This window comes from Ambystoma mexicanum, chromosome 10, assembly GCF_040938575.1.
Source record: "Ambystoma mexicanum isolate Mex_15411 chromosome 10, UKY_AmexF1_1, whole genome shotgun sequence".
In the NCBI taxonomy this organism is placed as follows: Eukaryota; Metazoa; Chordata; class Amphibia; order Caudata; family Ambystomatidae; genus Ambystoma; species Ambystoma mexicanum.
In genome coordinates this window covers 65,367,372-65,389,874 of record NC_090932.1, presented here as the reverse complement: position 1 = coordinate 65,389,874, position 22,503 = coordinate 65,367,372, and the positions used below count along the sequence as shown (strand labels likewise).

Sequence of the window (22,503 nt, the reverse complement as noted above, 5' to 3'; positions counted from 1 at the left end):
GGGACAGACACCCTGCTGTGTGATTGACAGCCAGGCTGTGTGAATGGTGGAAAACTGCATAAAAAGCAGGTCTCTGGGTCTGGAAAGGCAGAGTCGCCACTGGAACGAAAGAACCGAAGAGCAGGTAACAGAAGAGGACCCCTACAACGACTGAACTGCCCGGTGAAGCCCTGCTGCAGGTCCGAATCTTCATACTCCAATGACAGGGAAGATCTTCAATGAATCTTGGGCAAAACCAGTTTACCAAACTGCTCGCCAGGTCTCCCTTCTCTAGTCGAATTTGCTGTACAGAGCTACAGTGAACCGGATTGGTGGGCTCAGCAGCTCCTGCGTTGGATAAAGGAAAAGCTTGACGTGACAACCAGATAGCCAGGAGGAATGGACCCTGCTTGCGTTTTAAGGAACGCACCTTTTATTTGATGCTTTGTACTGCTGCTGGTTTCTTCCCTGGGCAGGTCAGGACCCTCCAGTCTTCCGACTTCGTGTCAGTCTGACAGTTGCTTCAGGAACCGTGATCCTGCGGGACCTGCCAGGAACGTCCACCTCAGCTACAGCCTTCTTTTCCATTTAAGGCACTGTTCAAATCCAGTTGTTCGTTTCGTCCAGCCGCGGTGACGGTGTGTGAAACCTTTCGCCAATCTGAGGTCTTGTCCTTCTCCATTCTTTAAACTAACTTTTCATCTGACCAACTTCGTCCTGAACTCTTGGCAAAGACTTAACCGCGAACTACCCTGAACTGTGTGATCTTGAGCAAAGACTTTGGTCTATTGACTTTGGGCCAGGCCCCTTTAATTTGATTTCGTCACTGTAGTTCCTTTTTCTAGATTACCCTGCTTACTTACTTGTTGGTGCTGCTCAATTCTTGTCTAACTTTGTCTTTCTTTACCTTTTGAATTACTGGAGTGCCATTTTGCTCACACTTCATTTTGAGCAGAACTTGTCCAGAATCTATTGGGTGTGGTGTAGTGTATTAAGAGTGTGATTCTTCAACTGCTTTACTTTAGTGAAATGTTTTACAACTGATGTGTAAATAAATGTATATTCTTTTACTCAGAAACCTTGAGTCAGTGTTTGTTTGAATCATAATAATTGCTGTCCTTTGTGTAACTATTTATACTGCTCACTTACTCCTGAGATAAGTCTGGCTGCTCAGCCATCGCTACAACTTTACTGTGTAGTACAGTCTTGTACCAAACGTGAATTTGTACTGTCACTTGTCGTCTTAATTGTGTGTGGTGCTCCCAAAGGGTACTTCATATAATTATGCCTAACAGCAGTATTTACAGGAGAGCTTGGCTAACGGGTTCATTTACCACTCGCAATCTCCTGCAGCATTGTTAGTTAATTTCACAGCACACCACAGCAAGCAGAGGAGGCGCATGCCCTTTGTCAACAGGAAAACTCCCTCAAAGGACTCCCAGCCAATCACTGCTGTCCCACTGTCTCACCATCTTGGATAGGGACAGAACTAGATGTCTGCTACAGTAATTAAAGTAATTTTCACCAGTGCAAACAAACCGCTACAAACCTTGAATCATGACTCCAGTACCTGACCCTGATTACCTGGAAACTGACAGATATAAGGGAACCTGACAGTGAGTTTCATGTTTTATGTCGGCAAAAAGCTTTTTCAATGCATGCTGCCAAGGTGGCATTCATTTGATGATATTTGTCCGGAGATGCAGTGGCGTGGTTTGTGCCTTTCGTAGCCAAAGAAAGTTTCGTTTTAGGAGATTTAGAACTTTTTCAGGTTGAGTACAGATTCATGTTTGATCGTAGGCATGTTACTCAGGTGGTGGATGTAGAACTGTTGTATTTCAGGCAGGAATCAAAGGATTTGGCCAGTTACATTTCTCAGTTTAAGACTTTAGTACGTGAAAGTAGTTAGCCAGAAGAAAAGAGACCCTCTCTTTTTTATCGTGGGTTGAAGGATGAACTGAAGGATGCTGTAGCCTTGGTCATAGATAGGTCAGTCACTTGTGAAGGGTTAATAGATTTGGTAATGCAACTAGACTTTAGACAGAGTGCGAGAAGGTGTGAGCAAAGAAGATATGTACCAGAATTACAACATTGGGTGAAGAGCGATCGTCCTAAGGGGGAAGTAGTGTTTTTTTTAGAAGAGATCTCAACCTCCTCCTCCTAGCCTCATCCTCCTTTGAGCACTGAGAAAGGGAAAAGAGGAGAAAGAATAACGTATGCCTCTACTGTGTCAAACGTCGGGCATTTCATATGGAATTCTTCTCATTGTCCAAAGAAGTTTGTGTCTCTGCAGATCAAAGGGCAAAAAGTGGCTAATACTCTCCAGACGGCCGTCCCCCACATAACATTAAATATATTCTTATTTTTAAGAGAGGCGCTAATTGGTGAAAGCCAGGCCAGAAGCTACCGGTTGTACCCTGAATTGGGGTTGGTGAGGTCCTTGGGCATTTTGATCAAATCTAAAGTATTCATAGAGCAGGTAAGAGCATTGGATGGCACACAGCTGTCTTCTGGACCAATAACTCACAAAACTGTCCCCACACATTTAAGAATTGCAAGGGAAGATTGGGAAGAGTTAGTATTTGAGTTAATTGATGCTCCCCAGTTGAAGATCATGTTAGGCATGCCCTGACTAACTCATCATAATCCAACCATAGATTGTGAAAGGAGAACCGTGACTTTTGATTCCACGTTCTGTATTGAGCAGTGGTTAAAGAGTCCTATTCCTGTCGAGATAATTCTCCCTAAAGGAACTTGAGTTAATCTATGATGCTGGAAGTTGTGAATCTCATTCAGTTGGGCCTGTTGTTGGTGATAATATTGAAACCTTCAAATATTGGTTTTCTTTTTGTGACTGGTTTTAAATTATACTGCATGGGATTGTAGCTCCTGGATCAAAATCAATTTCGCAGTCGTAGGATCTGTGTGGAGGTAATTCCCCTGTAATGTTCTCATCAAAAACGTCTCTGAATTCATCATAACAAGCAGTTACAAAGAATTCACAGACGTTTTTGATGAGAATCTAATACAAATGCAGGTTCAGTGCGGTATGATGAGACACACTTATCAGCTGTGAGTATCACTGTAAAAGGGGAGGGGGCGCTTTCTGATATATGTGAAATTAAAGGCTTAATAAAATGAATCCATAAATGCTGCGGTACAGGCAAGCATAGTCATGCTTCGTGGTAGAATGAAATGCAGTAAATACGCCCTAAAAGCTTGCTTCAGTTTTAAACGTGTGAAGGCATTTTGTTCACGATAAAGGCTGGTGAATTAGTGCAGAGTGTGCATTCCCAGGGCAGAGCTGCGGGAAGAACACAGTGGCTGTTACTTTAACGATCACCTGATTCTCGCAGAGGCGCCGGTCTTGACTGGGCGACTACCGTATCTCCAAAAGTGATGTGCACCACCCGGTTGGCTCTTTGGGCTGGACCTCTGTGCACTGTATGCCTGACTCGAAGAGTAAGATGTCTGCAGATAGAAAATATGGGATTAATGAACTGGGGTTATTGGGGTGTCCCTATCTCTTTCCTTTTCTCCTCTCCTGTAGAACCCCAAAGGTTAACGCTCTCACCTTAGGTAAGTGAACGCCGAGCTCTCCATCTGCCTCGGGGCAGGGTGCTGTAACCAGTTTCTTCACTGGATAGGTAGCGCAGGCCTCTTGACTTCAGAGGACTGCTGTCCGTCGTTTACTTCACGAACGGTGAGTTCCGAATATTTCAAATGTCTTTAAAAGTCTTTTGTAATGCTGTCTCTTATTTTGCAGGGTTCCGGCGATGGCGGTTGACTGGCTGAAGTGAGTTGAGGATGGACCTGTATGCGGAATAGAAGCGCCTGGAAGCGCGTAAGTAAGCGCTTGTTGCTTGCTTCACGATGCGCACTAACTGTCCTTTTATTTTGCAGGTACCAGTTCGGAGCTGCTGAAGGATGCCGGAATGCCCACTGAGTTCGGCGTGGATGGAGTAATGGCACGTGAGTATTTAACGTTACCCAATGTCTTTAAACGCACCTTCTTTTGTCTTACAGATGCGGGATGCAGCGCCGAAGGCCTCCGGAGCGTGCAAGGAGTTGGTAAGCTTTTGTCTTTCAGATGCCGGAATGCAGTGCGGTGACCTCCGGAGCGCGTGAAGAGTAGGTAAGCCTTTGTCTTTCAGATGCAGGAATGCTGCGCGAGGCGTTGATGACAGCCGATGGATCAGGTAAGAGATGCGCTGTCACTGAAGACCGTAGTGCTAACCTGTTCTTTCTTGTCTTTATAGATGTTGTTGAAGACTGGATTCAGGATGGTAAGCCTTTTTCCTTTAGGCCCAGGATCAGATGCAGAAGACACGATGAGGGTTCTGCTGCAGAGGATGCAGAATAACGCAAAGCAAGATTCATCCATCGGGTGTGGTTTAAATAGCCTCCTGTAGTGCTTAGGTGTCTCCTTCCACAGCCACGCCTAGGAAAGAAAAGAGTTCCTGCTTTCCAGAAGAGTTCCAGTGTTCTGAACCTAGGGAGTGGCTCCTGCCCCACCCAACAGGAAAAGTAGTCCCAAACAGAAGAGGATCAGGGGTTCAACTGGCAGGTAAGCAAGCAGCATGGTCTGCTGCAGGTAAGTCCACCCAAGCATTATGAGCCCGGCGCTTGCAGCGCTGGGACTGGGCATATTTATGAGCCTGGAACCACTGGCGCCAGGACAGGGTCCAAAAGGTCCCAATTGGGACTGGCTGGCACTCGGAACCTGGGTTATGGGTCTGCTTCCAAGGGAGTTGGGTAAGTCCTGGCCTTTTGGAAGCAGAGATCATGACAGTACCCCCCCTCAAGGCCCCTCCCAAACCGGGCTTCCCCGGGGGTTTTGGCTTGTCAGGAAATGTTTGATGAAATCTTTTGATTAGACGAGGAGCGTGGACATATTCTGCAGGTTCCCAGGATCTTTCTTGAGGGCCGTAGCCTTTCCAGTCAATTAGGTAAAATAGCTTAGATTTGGAGATCTTGGAGTCCAGGATGCTTTTGACTTCAAACTCAAGTTCTCCATCAACTAGGATAGGTTTTGGGGATTTAGTTAGTCGGGTTTGAGGTTGCACGGGTTTTAAAAGAGAGACGTGGAAGACCGGATGTATCTTCATGTGAGGGGGCAAGTCCAACTTGACCGCTACTGGGTTTACTATGGTAGTGATGGAATAGGGACCAAGGTATCTTGGGTTGAATGTGCGTGGTCCTTTTAGAGGTAGATATTTGGTGGATAACCAGACTTGATCTCCTACTTGATATTGGGGGGCTTCCTTCCGGTGTTGATCTGCTCCTTTCTTGTATTGTTCCTTAGCTCTTTGAAGGTGAGAAACGGCTTCCTTAAAAGCTTGGGTGATTGTAGAGTGCAGGTAGTCTACTGCTGGTGTTCCAAGATCTTGGGGTGGATCCAACTCTGAGGTTCGAGGGTGACAGCCGTATAAAAGAAAAAACGGGGTTTTCCCAGTTCCTGAGTGGACAGAGTTGTTGTAGGCATATTCGGCAATCCAAAGGATATCTTTCCAAGTTTTTTCAGTTTGTTGCAGCATGCAGCGTAAATACTGTTCCAGAGTTGATTGGTCCTCTCGGTTTGTCCGTCGGTTTGAGGGTGGTGACTGGTCGATAATCTCACATCAATTTGAGCCGACCGACAACAACTTCGCCAAAAATGAGAAATAAATTGACTACCTCGATCCGAAATTAGCACTGAAGGAAAACCGTGCAGTCGGACAATGTTTTCGAGAAATTCTCGGGCCAGAGTTGTTGCTGTAGGCAAGCCTTTGAGTGGAATGAAATGCGCCATCTTGGAGAATAAGTCCACGATTACCAGGATCGTATTGTATCCGGAGCATGGAGGTAGGTCGGTGATGAAGTCCATAGAAAGCGTATGCCAAGGGCGAGGTGGGATGTCAATAGGGCGTAAGAGGCCGGCTGGTCTTTCCTTTTGACTCTTGTTTTGGGCGCATACTCCACAGGACATTATAAAGTCTCTGATATCTTTTTTCCAAGACGGCCACCAGAAGTAGCGCTTGATCTTTTCTGAGGTTTTGGCCATACCGGGATGTCCTTCCATTAGAGACTCGTGATAACAAGAGATCACCTTTTTCTGTAAATCTGTGCTGGGCAGGTATAATCGTTCTTGGAAATACAATAAGTTGTCCTTTACTGCAAAGTCCTTTCCCTGCAGATGCCAATTCTGTATTTCTGCTGGAGTTATAAGTTGCCTGGTTTTATCCTTAATTTCCTCTATGGATTGTGTGGTTATTACACCCAGAATTCTTTGTTCGGGAATAATAGGTACGGGTTTAGGGTTGGTCAAGTGTTCCTCCACTCCCATCCGAGAAAGGGCATCAGCTTTATGGTTTTTTGTAGCAGGTCGATAGGTAATTATGAAGTCAAACGCGGCAAAGAATAGTGCCCAACGGAGTTGTCTAGAGGATTGGGCTTTTGCGGTTTTCAAATATTGCAGGTTTCGGTGATCCGTAATCACAGTAACGGTGTGTCGGGCCCCCAGAAGATAATGCCGCCAAGCCTTAAAGGCAGACTTGATAGCCAGAAGTTCCTTATCAGTAATAGTGTAATTGATCTCAGGAGGCGAGAATTTGCGAGACCAGAATGCCACGGGATGTAACTGATTGGTTACTGGGTCCTTCTGTGATAGAACTGCCCCCATGGCAAGGCTCGGAGCATCAGTTTCAACGATGTAGGGGAGTTCGGGGCGAGGATGTTTTAGAATTGGTGCAGAGATAAATGTTGTCTTCAAATTCTGGAAAGCTTGTTCCGCCTCGGTAGACCATTCAAAACGTTTGTTTTTCTTTAACAAGGCGGTGATGGGCTGGACTATTCGAGAGAATTCGGGGATAAACCTGCGGTAAAAGTTGGTGAAGCCTAACATGCTTTGAACGCCTTTTACGGAGGATGGTGATGGCCATTTGAGAATTGCATCGACCTTCCTTGAATCCATACGCACTCCGCTAGGTGATAATATGAATCCCAAGAATTCAACTTCAGTCACGTTGAAAACACATTTTTCCAACTTAGCGAAAAGTCTGTGTTGACGCAACCTCTCGAGGACCATTTTCACGTGTTTCCGATGTTCAGATTCCGATGAAGAATAAACGAGGATGTCGTCAATGTAAATGACAACAGATACATCTATGAGTTCTCTGAGGACATCGTTCATAAAATATTGAAAGGCGGCCGGGGCATTGCAAAGCCTGAAGGGCATGACCTGATATTCAAATAGCCCATACTTGGTGCGGAAGGCCGTCTTCCATTCATCGCCCTCTTTTACTCGTACCAAGTGGTAGGCTCCTCTAAGATCCAGCTTTGTATATATGCATGCTCTTCTGACTTGGTCCAGGAGTTCAGGGATTAAAGGTAACGGATATCTATTCTTAACGGTGATCTGGTTCAGGGCGCGGTAATCTATACAAGTTCTAAGGTCCCCTTCTTTTTTTGGAACGAAGAACAAAGCTGAAGAAGCAGGGGACTTAGAAGGACGAATAAACCCATTCGCTAGTTATTGATCCAGGTATTGTCGGAGGTGAAGGTTCTCAGGCTCGGTGAGGGCATAAATTCTGCTACACGGAGGAGTAGATCCAGGTATCAGGTCTATCTGGCAGTCATAGGACCTATGAGGAGGTAGAGAGTTAGCCTGATCCTTCCGGAAAACATCTTGGAATTCTAGGTATTCGGGAGGTAACTGGGGAGTCTCCGAAGAAATTGCTGCTAGAGCAACACCAGGTGGAGGGTGACAAGTAGAGACACATTCTGGGAACTGAATCGTTCTTGCTCGCCAATCGATCCGAGGATTGTGTTTCTCTAACCAAGGTATCCCTAGAATAATCTGGAACTGAGGGGCCTTGATCACATCGATCACGATCTTCTCATGGTGTCCATCTTGACTTACTAGCGTCACTTCTTGAGTGGTATGCGTTACTGGTCCGGAGGCTATCTCCGTACCATCCACCGTAGTAATGACGTCCTTTACAGCCTTGGGACAAAGAGTTAGATTCATCCTCAAAACCATTTCCTGATCCACATAATTGCCGATGGCACCGCTGTCGACGTAAGCTTCAATCGCATGTAATCGATCTGGATGATCAGGGCTAATGAGGACCATAGGTATCACGAAATGCGAGGTCACGGAACTGGTTTTAACGCTCGGCAAGAGGACCTCTATTCTTGTCGGGCGAGGTCGTTTCCCTGCTCAGAGTTTGTGACCTTGGTAACTGCAGCTCCTACCGCCTTCTTGGCTGGTTTCACCGGACAGTCTCGAAGAAAGTGCCCTGAGTTTCCGCAATAGAGGCATAATTGCAACTGTTTTCTCCTTTCCCGCTCCTTTTGTGTTAGTGGTCCTTTCAGGGCCCCTATTTGCATGGGTTCCCCGGAGTCCACTCCTTTGGAAGGAGTTGGTGGTTTGGAAAATACTCGAGCATCAAACTTGGAACGATCGGCCTTCCTGTTCTGCAGTCTGTGATCTATTTGAACGACTAAGTCTATATAATCTGAACAGTCTTGTGGGGGATTCACTACTTGGGCTAAAACGTCTTTGAGCTCTCCACGTAGACCTCTATAAAACAGCGTAATCCTTTTGTCCTCAGGCCATTGAGTTTCCACTATTAGTCTGTTGAAAGATGCAATATAAGCCAAAAGGTCTTGATTACCCTGTCGCAACGAAAGAAGCTCATTGTCCAAGGCCTGCCCCTGTGAATGTCTTGCGAACAGTTTTTCCATACTAAGCTGAAAGGCTTGAAAATCATGGAGAACCGGATCATCTTGATTAACTAGAGGGATCGACCAGTCTGCCGCATTGCCACTAAGGTACGAAAGCACAAAAGCTACTTTAGCTTGATCAGTTGGAAAGGCTGCTGGCCGGCATAAAAAATGCAACCGGCACTGATTGATAAATACTGCAAACCTCTTTGGGTCACCAGAAAATCGTTCGGGCGGACCCAGAGGCACATTCCCAGGTAGGTTGATCTGCACTGGATTCATAGGGGATATTGAAGGAAGATTTGCCCCTGATGCGGGTAATGGGGTCTGTCCGGCTTGTGACTGTAGCAATTGTCTAGGAAGATCGTCTGTTCGCTCCTTGGAAATAATTAGTTCCCTTCTTAGAGCATTCGTTTCCTGACGTGCTGCATGCACTTCTGCCCTTAGTTCCCCAAGTAACCGGGCTAGGTGGTCGGTATCCGAGGTTTCCATAGCGCCTGGGCGAGAGTTTTGCGGTAGGCTTTGCGTTCTTTAACGCTCACCTGATTCTCGCAGAGGCGCCGGTCTTGACTGGGCGACTACCGTATCTCCAAAAGTGATGTGCACCACCCGGTTGGCTCTTTGGGCTGGACCTCTGTGCACTGTATGCCTGACTCGAAGAGTAAGATGTCTGCAGATAGAAAATATGGGATTAATGAACTGGGGTTATTGGGGTGTCCCTATCTCTTTCCTTTTCTCCTCTACTGTAGAACCCCAAAGGTTAACGCTCTCACCTTAGGTAAGTGAACGCCGAGCTCTCCATCTGCCTCGGGGCAGGGTGCTGTAACCAGTTTCTTCACTGGATAGGTAGCGCAGGCCTCTTGACTTCAGAGGACTGCTGTCCGTCGTTTACTTCACGAACGGTGAGTTCCGAATATTTCAAATGTCTTTAAAAGTCTTTTGTAATGCTGTCTCTTATTTTGCAGGGTTCCGGCGATGGCGGTTGACTGGCTGAAGTGAGTTGAGGATGGACCTGTATGCGGAATAGAAGCGCCTGGAAGCGCGTAAGTAAGCGCTTGTTGCTTGCTTCACGATGCGCACTAACTGTCCTTTTATTTTGCAGGTACCAGTTCGGAGCTGCTGAAGGATGCCGGAATGCCCACTGAGTTCGGCGTGGATGGAGTAATGGCACATGAGTATTTAACGTTACCCAATGTCTTTAAACGCACCTTCTTTTGTCTTACAGATGCGGGATGCAGCGCCGAAGGCCTCCGGAGCGTGCGAGGAGTTGGTAAGCTTTTGTCTTTCAGATGCCGGAATGCAGTGCGATGACCTCCGGAGCGCGTGAAGAGTAGGTAAGCCTTTGTCTTTCAGATGCAGGAATGCTGCGCGAGGCGTTGATGACAGCCGATGGATCAGGTAAGAGATGCGCTGTCACTGAAGACCGTAGTGCTAACCTGTTCTTTGTTGTCTTTATAGATGTTGTTGAAGACTGGATTCAGGATGGTAAGCCTTTTTCCTTTAGGCCCAGGATCAGATGCAGAAGACACGATGAGGGTTCTGCTGCAGAGGATGCAGAATAACGCAAAGCAAGATTCATCCATCGGGTGTGGTTTAAATAGCCTCCTGTAGTGCTTAGGTGTCTCCTTCCGCAGCCACGCCTAGGTAAGAAAAGAGTTCCTGCTTTCCAGAAGAGTTCCAGTGTTCTGAACCTAGGGAGTGGCTCCTGCCCCACCCAACAGGAAAAGTAGTCCCAAACAGAAGAGGATCAGGGGTTCAACTGGCAGGTAAGTAAGCAGCATGGTCTGCTGCAGGTAAATCCACCCAAGCATTATGAGCCTGGCGCTTGCAGCGCTGGGACTGGGCATATTTATGAGCCTGGCGCCACTGGTGCCAGGACAGGGTCCAAAAGGTCCCAATTGGGATTGGCTGGCACTCGGAACCTGGGTTATGGGTCTGCTTCCAAGGGAGTTGGGTAAGTCCTGGCCTTTTGGAAGCAGAGATCTTGACAGTTACTTTTTGAGGTCAACAGATTAGAGCTCACATGTTCCGCCAGCAAGTAATGGATACATGACCATTTTATAATTCAAAATCATTTAGAAAATGCGATTCTCTAAAGAAGCCCGCAAGAACCACAGCAGTTTCAAATCGCCCCATACAATGTTTTCCCTGGGAAAAGGGTTAGTGTGTCCCCGATATGAAACATTTGTGGAGCAGTATGTCCATGGTTCAAGTCTCTGATGGTGACATGGTGAGAATCAGGATGAGGCGACCAGGGCAAATTATTAAAGTTCTGCTGGTCGTTTCAAATGTTACAATGACTTAATTTTGTGATGTGGGAATTGGGGGTGGATTGTGACATCACAGGGTATAATTGAGGGCCATGTGGGAACGTCTGCGATCCCAATCATTGCTTGTAATGTATGCTTTTCTATATGGGAACAAGTGCAAGGTCCACTCAAACTTGTGTGGGGAGATTTTTTCATGTTGCACGATCGCAAATGCTAATTATTTTTTTTTCAATAAAAGTTCTTAGTGTAGGGGTGTTTCTTTGACAGCACCCTTTCATGCAGTTCTGTTCCACAATCTGTTTAAATTTGCTGTCCCAGCTGCGTCTGGGGTTCTGCATAAAATTGCATTACTTCTTGCACCCTCAATCACTCCTTTTAGACTATTTTTGTAATTTATTGGTGAGTTCTACAAAGCTACCCCTGATACAAGAACATTGCAGAGGAATTACCTTCACACAGATTCTACGACTGCAAAATTGTAGAACTGAGTTACACCCAGACAGAAAAAGAAAACCAATATTTGAAGGAATACACTGAAGAAAATGTGGCCAAGGGATTCATCCTGCATTCTCAATCACCTGCAGCTTCTCCCCTGTTCTTTGTACCGTAGAAGGAAGGAACACTGCAAACCTGCATTGATTATCAGTAGCTGAACAAGATTACAGTAAAGAAGAAATATCAACTTTCATTAATTTCTGTCATGTTAGAGTAAATTCCAGGGGAACCAATATTCACCAAACTTGACCTTTGACGCACTTACCATCTTGTTCACGTGAGAGCAGGTGATGAATGGAATACTAATAATAATTTATCATTTATATAGCGCTACAAACCATCAGGTATCTGAGCGCTGCTTATTAATACCCATGGTATGTGGTGCTCTTTTATCGACCTCAGAAGGATGAAAGGCTGAGTTTGGCCTTGCCGGGAGTCGAGCCTGTGTCAGCAGGCTCTGCACAGATGTCAAAGCAAGCACTCCACTCGCTGTGCTATTGGAATACTGCGTTCGCAACCTGATTTGTATTATATGAATATCAAGTGATGCCATTCGGATTGTGCAATGCCCCGGCAGCATTTCAATTTTTTATAAACAAGGTTGTTAGAGACTTCCTAGATGTTTTTGTTGTGGCATTTATCAATGTTATTTTGATTTATTCCCAAAACGAAGAAGAACACCAACAGCATGTCAAATGGGTTTTGCAGCACTTATGTGAAAATCACTTGTTTGCCAAGCTGGAAAAAAGCCTATTTCATACTGATAGCATTGTGGTTCTGGGGTTCATGATCTCTTCACAAGGATTGGAAATGGACACATGAAAGGTTCAATCAGTTAGAGATTAGCAAGCTCCTACTTGCGAAAAGGATTTCCAGAGCTTCTTGTGTTTTGCACATTTTTATCATCAATTTATTTAAGGGTTTTCACAGTTCACCAGATTGTTGCAGAAAGGTGCAAAGTTTGTCTGGTCCCAAGAAGCTAATCAACCTTTTCAGGTTTTAAAGGGAAAATTCATCTCACAACCAATTCTACTGCATCCAGATGTTCGACAATCATCCTTTCTGTAAGTCGATGCCTCAAATTTAGCATTGGGGCAGTGTTATTGCAGCGGCATCCTGATGGTCAACTTCATCCACTCAAATAGAACACAGCGATACTATGACACCATTCGGTATAGCTGTTCTCATACCATCATTTGCCTCATACTACCCATCACCCTAACTAAACACTGCTGGTACGCACCCTCCAGCCTAGGCGTTTCTCCTCAGGCCTAACGCAGCCAAATCGGTCTGGATAACAACCTGCCAGTACGAACACATACTCTTGATCTCTCAGCCTCCACACCTACAGCTAAGAAGCAGCTATCACTAGCCACACCAGCTGCACACATATCTGGTGCTCGCACCGACCTTTGGCTCTCTCTATTCTCTCTACTGACCTGAACTTTGGTTCCTGAGGGCGTTCAACCTACCAGCGCCATGAGACCATACCAATGGTACATAAGGCGCTATATAAATGCAAAGTAACATAACATAACATAACAGTAGCTTTATTTTCAAAGAAACTGTCTCCTGCTGAAATTAATCTTACAATTTCAGACCAAGAGCTGTATGCGATTCATCTGCTTTCCAGGAATGGAAGCCCAATTTGTTTGGGTCTCGCCACACAGTGACTGTACTAACAGATCACAGAAATGTGTTGTTTTGGAAAACTGTGAAAACCTTGAATCCTCGCCAACTGTGGTGCTCCCTATTTTTGCAGATTATGACTTTGTAATCATTTTTAAGCCAGGGAGGCAGAACGGCAAAGCTGCCGCTCTCTCACATCATGTTCCAGGAAGCGAACATATAAGGTTGGATACCAGTAAAGCTCTCATCTTTGCTGATCATTTCATTGAGGGAGGAATTAATTCAACTGAGGGGTTGTTGCAAAAAAATCATTTGCATATGTTACTTGAAGACATGCATCTATGGGCTGGAAAGGATCCAGTACGCCAAGTTCGAGATGGTATTCCTTCTCATGAGAGTAAGCTATATCGTCCGTCAGAGAAACTTCTCATCTCAGTGTTAAAGGAGTGTCATGACTCTGAGTTGGCGGGTGATCCAGGGTATCAGAACACATGGAGTTGTTGCGGCAGAAGGCGTGCTCGGGGATGATGCAAGCAGATGTATCAAACTATGTCAAGACATGTGAGGTGTATGCTTGGAACAAGTCGGAGATGGGAAAAGCTGCAGGGGAGTTGAATCCGTTACCCATTCCCCCACAGCCAGGGCATACCTTGTCTATGGACTTCATTGTAGATCTATCCAAGGATAAGGGTTGTTCTGCTGTCCTAGTGATTGTGGATTTTCTCACGAAAGCAGGACATTTTATTCTGATCAAGGGACCACTTACAGCAGTAAATATGGCCAGAACTTCTTACAGAACGTCGTCCAATTGCATGGTCTTCCAAATCAGTTGATATCAGATCATGGAACTCAATTAGTTTTAAAATGTTGGCAGGCTCTGTGTAGGGTGTTGGGAATTTTGTATTTTTTATCTGTATTTTATTGGGGATTTATAAAGCGCTTTAATCCAAAGTGCTGTACAGAGATTCATAAAAATCACTTGAGATTCCGGTTCCTGGTTCGCCTTCCATAGGAGCTGCTGAACCCTGCAATCCCTCTCCAGCTGTTCTGTGCCCCACTTGTGATTTACAGTGTGGATCAGATCAGATTTGGGGGAAGGGGAATGGGACAAAACAGTAAACGACACAGGAGCTCTTTTTGCTTCTTACTTACGCCCTGCATAGGAATTAAAGTGTGTTAAAACATAACAGCACATAACATTCAAAATGAACACTTCCAATTCTACTCCTAGAACAGTAATATACCAGTGACTCCTCTTCCGCAAGCTTGGAGGAAATTATTATTTTTGTTCTGCTTTAACTGTATTTTCAAATTCTAGATTTGTTTAGCTCTACTGCTTTTCTTCAGATTTCACCTTTAACCTTCCGGGCAAATTTGTATTCCTTATAAAGTTTAAGAACTTAGAACATCTCACCAGTTTCCAAAGAAGGGTTTAGTTTAAATGTGCTGCTTTGTGGAATAACCTTTAACTGCCTCACTGCTTGCTACCTACTGCCTCTCTTCGAACTGAAAGTATTTAATTTAAAAAAGAAACTTAAAAGGAAAAATACTGTTTATTTCCTGACAAAAGACTACTAACTACCTAAGATGCGCATCTCCGACTACATGTCCCAAAGCCCAAACAAGATGGCCGCCGGCCTTTTGATTGCACGTAATGCGTCACTAGAAGCTTCTTTTTTTATTCAAGGCTTTCAGAAATATATTGCTTCATGGTGCGCTTGCTAGACAATCTGTAACTTTCTTCATATGCACCTCATCCAGGTACTGGCTTTCCTTTCATTTATTTACAAACACGTTTAATTAAACGCTTGTTGCTTCACCTTCGCATGCAACCTTAGATAGGAGTTGCGTAGTATGGCGACACTCCAGTCACCCTTTAATATAATGCAAAAATGCATGCACGACTTCCAAACAGAGAAAAATAAACCTTACGTGAAAGGTCGCGTTTACACAGAATGCTTTTCCAACATAAGCGGAACAGTTCAGGAAACAACATAAGCGGCGATACTGCTAGCAACATAGAAAGTACTTATTTCCTCAAGCGCTGCTTTCCCTGACTAGTCACACTGTTCAAAGTCTTGACAGTTTAAAATTTAATTTGCAGTTAGCTCGCCAAAAAGCTGCTCTCCCACCAGTTTATTGTAGACAGCTGATCTCTTCAAACTTGCTCCTTCTTCAGACTTCAAATGACAAAAAGGGTGGGCCTAAAGGGAGCTAAACAAAACATGACTGTAAACAATAAGTGAAACGGTGAAAGGCACTTTAGAATTGTCTGCCAAGACAATCTGTCCTCAACATTCTGAATTTGATCACTGCTGAGGGAATCCACCATTTAGGCTTGGGTTCGAGCCCAATCCACCATTTTGAGTGCTCACCTCTGCTGATCTCTGAGTAAAGGCATGAAGGAAATAAGATAACCATTTTGAATTGCACATAATTCCACAACTCACCAACCTTTGCACCCTACTGACTCTGTGTATCCTAGATCTTAGCCTGACGATTCCCGTATGACCCCTGATATCTCTGACTGACAGTATTCACTTGTGGTTACCATCCCCAATCAAATGGTCAAACGGAACTGGTGAATGAAGAGCTTGAAAAATACTTGAAATGTTACCTTCAAGAGTTGGGTAGATTTATGGTTAGCAGAATTTAGCTATAATAACTCTCAGAAAGAGTCTATCACCATGTTCCCATTTTACTGTAATCTGGGCTATCATCTACGTTTCCTGCGGGAGGTTATAACTGAAGACACTTATAACCCAGACATTAACAGAAGAATTCAGCTCATAATGGATAATCTTGAAATTACAGTGTTTGCCTTACAGCAGAGTAAAAGTTCCTATAAAAGCTTTGCTGATCATGCTCGTAGGCCAGTTCACAAGTATGAAGCAGGAATCTTGGTGTGGTAATACTCACATTATATCAGGCTTAAGAGTACAAACACATTTAGGCCATGCTTTCAGGGCCCTTTTGACATTGAAAAGGAGTTTTCTCCAGTAGCTGTGAGACTAAAGTTACAGACTCATCTGAACATTCATCCCACTTTCCATGTATGTTTAGTAGAATGCCAAGGGGCCAGTAGCTTCTGTGATTTCTTCTGGATCATGACAGATGTTACAGTTATTTATTTATTGTTATTTATATTGTGCTTTTGACAAATGAACTTTACATATCACATACATAAAGACATTGATCATTACAACCGAAGTTGGTACGCATTTAACAACCTCAGAAAAAAGAAAGGATGAGTTGGCCTTGCACTGATTTGAACATGCAACCTGCAGATCACGCATAGAGTGCAGCAGTGAGTGTTCAACCTGCTCAGCTATCTTACAACTTTCCTATTAAAAATGCAATGCCACAATAAGACAGCATGTCAAAACTGAATGTGCAATGTAGGCTAGACACATACTAACACTTATCGTATTTGCTGTAGCCTTGGTGGTGCACACAAAAAAATGCCACAGTAAAAAATACCTAGATGGGTTGCATTAAAAATGCCAATCTAACCACACAGTGACACTTATCATGCTTACTTTATCATAGATGCCCAGGAAAATATACCATGCCACAGAAAGGAAAGGCTAAACTGACTGGACCCAAATGCCAGTCTAGCCAGGTAATTACACTTATCATGATTGCTTTATGATGCCCAGTACAAAATGTCAAGCCACAGCAAGACATTGCTAGACTAACTGCAACCACACCAAAATGCTAGTCTAGCCATGCAATAACACTTATGATGCTTAATTCATGATATATGCCCAGAAACATGCCATGACACAGTAAGAAAAGGCTGTACTGGATGCACCCAAATGCCAAGCTAGACAGGTATTAATACTTATCATGCTTACTTTATTATAGATGCCCAGTAAAAATGTCCAAATTACTGGACTGGCTGAACCAAAATGCCAGTCTAGCCACTGATATATATCATGCATGCTTTATCATTGATGACCTTTATGTATTAGCAGACCCATCTCCTGCCCCACCCTTCCCACACATCCCCTCTCCCTACCACTCTCCTCTTCCAACCCCATAAATCTACTCCTTGGCCCAGTATTTCCTCAATATCACTATTCCTCATCCATTATGTATGTATGAGGCAAGGTGCTTCATAGTCAAGTATTTGGACGAAGAAGAGTGGGGCTAGGAGTAATACAGATTACTGGTAAGTAATCCAGGTATTTAACACAAGCACACAGGTTCACACACCACTTGCTCATTTACACATGCACTCATTCACCATTCACTCACACAAGCACACCCAACCAGCCAAACACTGTGCACTCATTCACACACATTACATTATATATACACACACGTACATTACATAATATACACAGATGCAAACACATACACTCTCACATACACTTTTACATAAAAAGAATGTCCTTATCTTCCAGAATCCGTTGCTCCGCCTGTGCAGGGATGGCTCTGGCTCCCATGCTCCAGCATGCACGCAAGGAACCAGCTCTGGCTCCCATGCTCCAGCATGCACGCAAGGAACCAGCTCTGGTTCCCATGCTCCAGCATGCACACAAGGAACCAGCTCTGGTTCCCATGCTCCAGCATGCACGCAAGGAACCCGCTCTGGTTCCTGTCATGTGTAGCAGAGCACAGGAGTCAGAGTGACTTCAAAAATAAATTATTTCCTTTTGAAATCCAAGCCCTGCCCAAGGGGTCATAGAGGCAGTGCCAGGGGTCACATGGGGGTGTCCTAGGGTGACATTTGCATCCACTAGTGACCCCCAAATTACATCCCTGATTCCTGGCTCAGTTATTTAGGGAAATTCTATTTTCTTCCACATTTCCACACGTTTTTTAGGGGTTAGGTGCTAATACATCACCGCTGGAGCAGAATATATCCAATGAATCGTTTAGAGTGATAAGAAACCTATTAACCATGGTCAGTGTAGGAGACATGTTAGAGACATTACAAAGCATTGCAAAATACAGAGCAGAGGTGTGATCTTAAGAAGACTCATAAGCACTCTGCTTGAATGGGCATACTGCCAAGTCATAGACACTATGATGAAACCATGATCTTAAAAAGACCCACCACACCCTGATATAGAAGTGTGTTTACAGAAGAACTATATCCTACCTGCTAGTAGCATGGGATGCTTCCCTGTCCGACAGCAATGAACACCAATCCATAAGCAAAACATCAGGAGTGTAAGGAAGATCAGGGCTCCAAATAAGATACCAACGAAAGCGTTGAAGTCCACGGCCAGGTACTCACAGCATTCTCCGTAGGGTACAAAAATAGCAAACGGAACACACCTGTCAAAAGGAGAAATACATGTGTCTTTTAATTGTAATTCACACACTCTTTGATGCAGATTACATGTGGCCCAGTGTTTCCAACCTGCATGACTCTCTCACCCAATTCTGCATGGCATCGTTAACAACAATGTTTGATAATTATTGAGATGAAGGAGCATCATTGCTTAGATCCCACATTTTCCCCTACACAACATGTTTAGTGCTCCATCACTTTGAGGCTAGTACTACAACCTGATGCAGGCTTTCATACACCTCATCATGTGTGGGGTTCCCCTTTGCCTCTCTGCGTCTTCGAGTCCTTACCTTCAACCTTGTTTTTGTGCATCGCCTTTGCTCTTCTTTCGGTTGATTTGCTTTGTATATTTCTGTTAGACTGGGACCACTACAGTAATGCAGATATTTGTTTAAAGCAGGTTTCAGGACTTGTGTAGTATATAAGTGCTACAAAAGGGAGCTGGATCCAAGCTCACCCTGTCTGAAATGTCTCGCCTGCTAAAATTCCTTGTTGTCTGCCAATCCTTGTAGTAAGCTGCGATTGTGATCACTAAACATTCTTAACATACGTAAACTAAAGTTTAAAACAATACAAAAATTGAATTGAGGACAGCATGCATATGTCAGGGCTCCACCCTATGGTATTGTTTTTGGCCAATTGAAGCAGGCTTAGGTGGTAGGATCCAGCTTTTGACTGATGTCCATGTCTTTCTGCAATGGTTATTGTGTTCTGGTCTCTTGAGTATACCATAGTGACTACACAGTTAGCATATGTCGGGCAACTATACAAAGAGAAGGGTTCCTCTATCAGTCTTCTTGGATCTGACAGAACATATAGACACACCTTCCCTCTTTTTCACCACTGAGACATAAGACATTCATTTGTGGGAAGCACCAGAGCTTGAAAAGAGTCATATCCTAAGAGTCCAGAAGCCTCCTCCTAAAGGCAACATCTTCTCCAGTCCTATGATATGATATGATATGATATGGCATTTGTAAAGTGCCTATACACAAGTGTTTCAAGGCGCGACTATAATAAAGCAAGTCCCAAATGTATAGTAGGTAAGACTCTTTGCCGCAGAGTGGGTCCTTTTGCAAAATACCGATCAGTCTGTTCACTCCCAAAGAAAATGGCATACTATATATCATAAATGGCAGTATTTGTCATTTAAATTAAATCTCACATTAATAAATAATTGTTTAACATGAACTGGCTAGAGATGTAAAAGCCCTCTCTTAGGGATCCATTTGAAGCCTAGCTTTCAATTCTGAAAAACTACTTTAGAAGGGGCAATGTGTGGTATGCACCAAAAAGACTAACAGCATCATTCTATTATGTCTATCATGCATTCTTCGTCAGGGGTATTTAACTGATGCATGTTCATTGTGCTTTTTTTTCAGTGCAGAATATTCAGAGGTAAAACTTGCTGGCTGTTAAATCAAGAGGCTTGGTTTGAGGATGGGCATATAGATTCAACAGCGGTAAGGGTTGTGGTAGCGGGCTAACAGGGATATGTGGGATGGAGCTGAACTGTATTTTGTGGCAAAAGTGCAGTAGGGAATCCACTGTAAAAAGCAAATGGTGAGATAATGGGTGCTAAACACAAACACAGAGTGTAAATGTTAGTCATAGGCACTATAGAAGCCTGAACAGCAAATGAAGTTGACGATGAATAGGCATGCACAAATACACACACCCCCCCCACACACACACACACCCGCACACAAAGACACATGCATATGCAAGGAGAAAAAATAGAACAAAAAGAAAGAAAAGAGTAATCCACATCAACAAGAATTAGGTGAACACATTTCTTATTGGTCCTATGAGGGAATGATCAGCAGGTCAGTTAAAGAGCATCTTTCTGAAAAGAGTGCCCCGGATAACAGAATCTCTTTTTTGCCTAAAATTCCCAAATTCAAAAGTTTTGCCACCTGAAAGAAACCAGCTCTGTTTGTCAATTACTTATTATTGTATAATTTCAATTAAATTACTAATGCAGCTAAATATCCTATTTTTGTATTTATATAAATTGCAATAACTTTATCATTTTTTTTTCTTTTTTTTTTATTCTTGGTTTAACCAATATGGTTTATGGTTTTTAGAAGATGAATCACTTGACGTTTACTTGTATCGCTGTCTCGTTTTGATTTTCTTTGTCTGTAGTCGTAGTTAGTAAAATCAGTTCCATAATTTTTGCCGTAGCCGTCACCCACGCTGTCTTCTCACCTCCAATCAGCCTCGTCCACCAGATATCTTCTTTGAAGATGAGAGCTGAGGCTAGAATGTTTTTCAGATAGGATTTCCTGATGTTTTCAACCCCTGGACATGATAGTAGTAGGTGTCTCATTGTCTCAACCTCATTCGGATTTTTGCAAAATGTGCATTTATTCCATGTTGAGAGGCCTCTGATTCCTAGAATTTCACTAGTGTGGAGGAGATTCAATCGGGCTCTCTGAAAAGTATTTCTCTGCTTTCTATTTTGATATTTGGCCACAAAGCCTAGTAGTTCATGAAGTTTCTGTGCCTGTGGCGGGAGATGTGCGACCAGTTTGTATGTTGCAGCTTGGTCACACGTTGCAATCCAGTCCAATGTGTTCATTTTCTTTTGGATCTTTGTTGGATTTTCGATCAGTTCTTTTTTCGAACATTGGATTCTAGACAATTTTGCCTCTTGTTCTTATTCCCACTGGTTTAGAAGAATGCAGTCTTCCCCTCAGCTCCTCATTAATAGCCTCGAGTAGCTTTGGACGGTTCTCCAGCAGAGGTTTTCTGTATAACATCATAGCGTTTTGCTCTACCACTACCTCCAGTGACAGCTGGCTCAGTTCACGCCATTGGAGTCGAATTTGGCAGGTTGGGTGCTTTTCTCCAAAAGTTGCTTTCAAGTGATTTCCAGATATTTTTGGGCAAGTTTGGCATAGCTTCCACTCCGTAGCAAATAGATGGTACAACTTTCGCTTTTTCTAAAAGTTTATGACAGACACTAGTGAAAAACAACTGAACTTTTTATCAACTGCTTGTGCCTGAGATGTTAGGCTTCTCATTTTCTTTTGCAGGGTGTTTTGCATAACCCTCTCCTGTTGTGAGCTATCTAACATGACTCCAAGGTATTTGAATTCTGTTACCTTTTCAATTGTTGCACCATCAAGCTGCCAGTTGAATTTTTCTGATCTTGCTTTCCCCTTTCCTAGGGACAAGATTTTTGTCTTGTTCTTGTTGATTTCCAGATGGTTGTCAGCGATATATTACGCAATGTCGGTCAACTGTCTCTGGAGGCCAATAGCCAGTTGGTCGAGGAGTATGACATCCTCCGTGTATAATAGCCTCAATATTTATTCTTGGCTTAGATGTGGCGGAAATGATCTGACTGTTGCCTCCACGTCTTTGTAATCTCCCATGTAGGACAGGAAGAGTGCTGGAGCCAGCGGCAACCTTGTTTTACTCCTCGATTTGTTGGTATCTCTTCCGACAAGGTGCCTTGGTGACTTAGGCCGACTTGCATTCTGGTGTTATTATGTAGGGCTACAATCGTTTGGAGGAGTTCTGCTGGATATTTCCACGCCTGTAATTTCTCCCACAATCTTGGTCTGTCTACTTGGTTGACCGATTGACTTAAGTCAATGAAGGCCATGAATATTCACGGTCCCCCTGCCAATGATTTACTTTTGAAGATGCTCAGGGTCAAGATGTTTATGCTGGTACCGGCGTTTTTCTTAAAACCAGACTGGAAGGGATCGTCACATGCTGCTTCTCTTGACCAGATTTGAAAACGGCGTAGCAAGTGTGCCCTATAGACCTTTCCAATCACGTCTAATAGGGCAATAGGACGAAAGTTTCTTGGGTCGTCTCTGTTGCCTTTCTTGAAAATTGGAACTATTACAGAAGAGGTCCAAGATTATGGTAGTTCCTTTGCTTTTGTGCATCTTTCAAACACTAGACTGATGAAGGACGCCCATTCTTCTGAATGTTTTTTCAGATGACTTTTAAGATGTCAACTCTGTCGTGAAGCTCCACCCAGGGTGCTTCTTCTGTGACCTTCATGGTGTATGGTACCAGAGTTGGTGCATAGAATACGTTTTTGTAATGCCCCACCCAGACGTCTTCGCCAATGCCGTTTATTAATGCATCACTTGT

The 22,503-nt window shown here is 43.9% G+C and overlaps 1 protein-coding gene across 4 annotated transcripts in view; it reads right to left on the bottom strand.

Moving 5' to 3' along the window:
* The window catches only part of LOC138491152 (uncharacterized), a 648,478-nt gene that overhangs the window by 168,409 nt on the left and 457,566 nt on the right, over nucleotides 1-22,503 (bottom strand). For all 4 annotated transcript variants that reach the window (XM_069617509.1, XM_069617512.1, XM_069617510.1 and 1 more), the window contains one exon: nucleotides 18,190-18,368. In XM_069617509.1, the coding sequence (XP_069473610.1) occupies nucleotides 18,190-18,368 (179 nt within the window). The remainder of the gene's footprint in view (nucleotides 1-18,189; nucleotides 18,369-22,503) is intronic.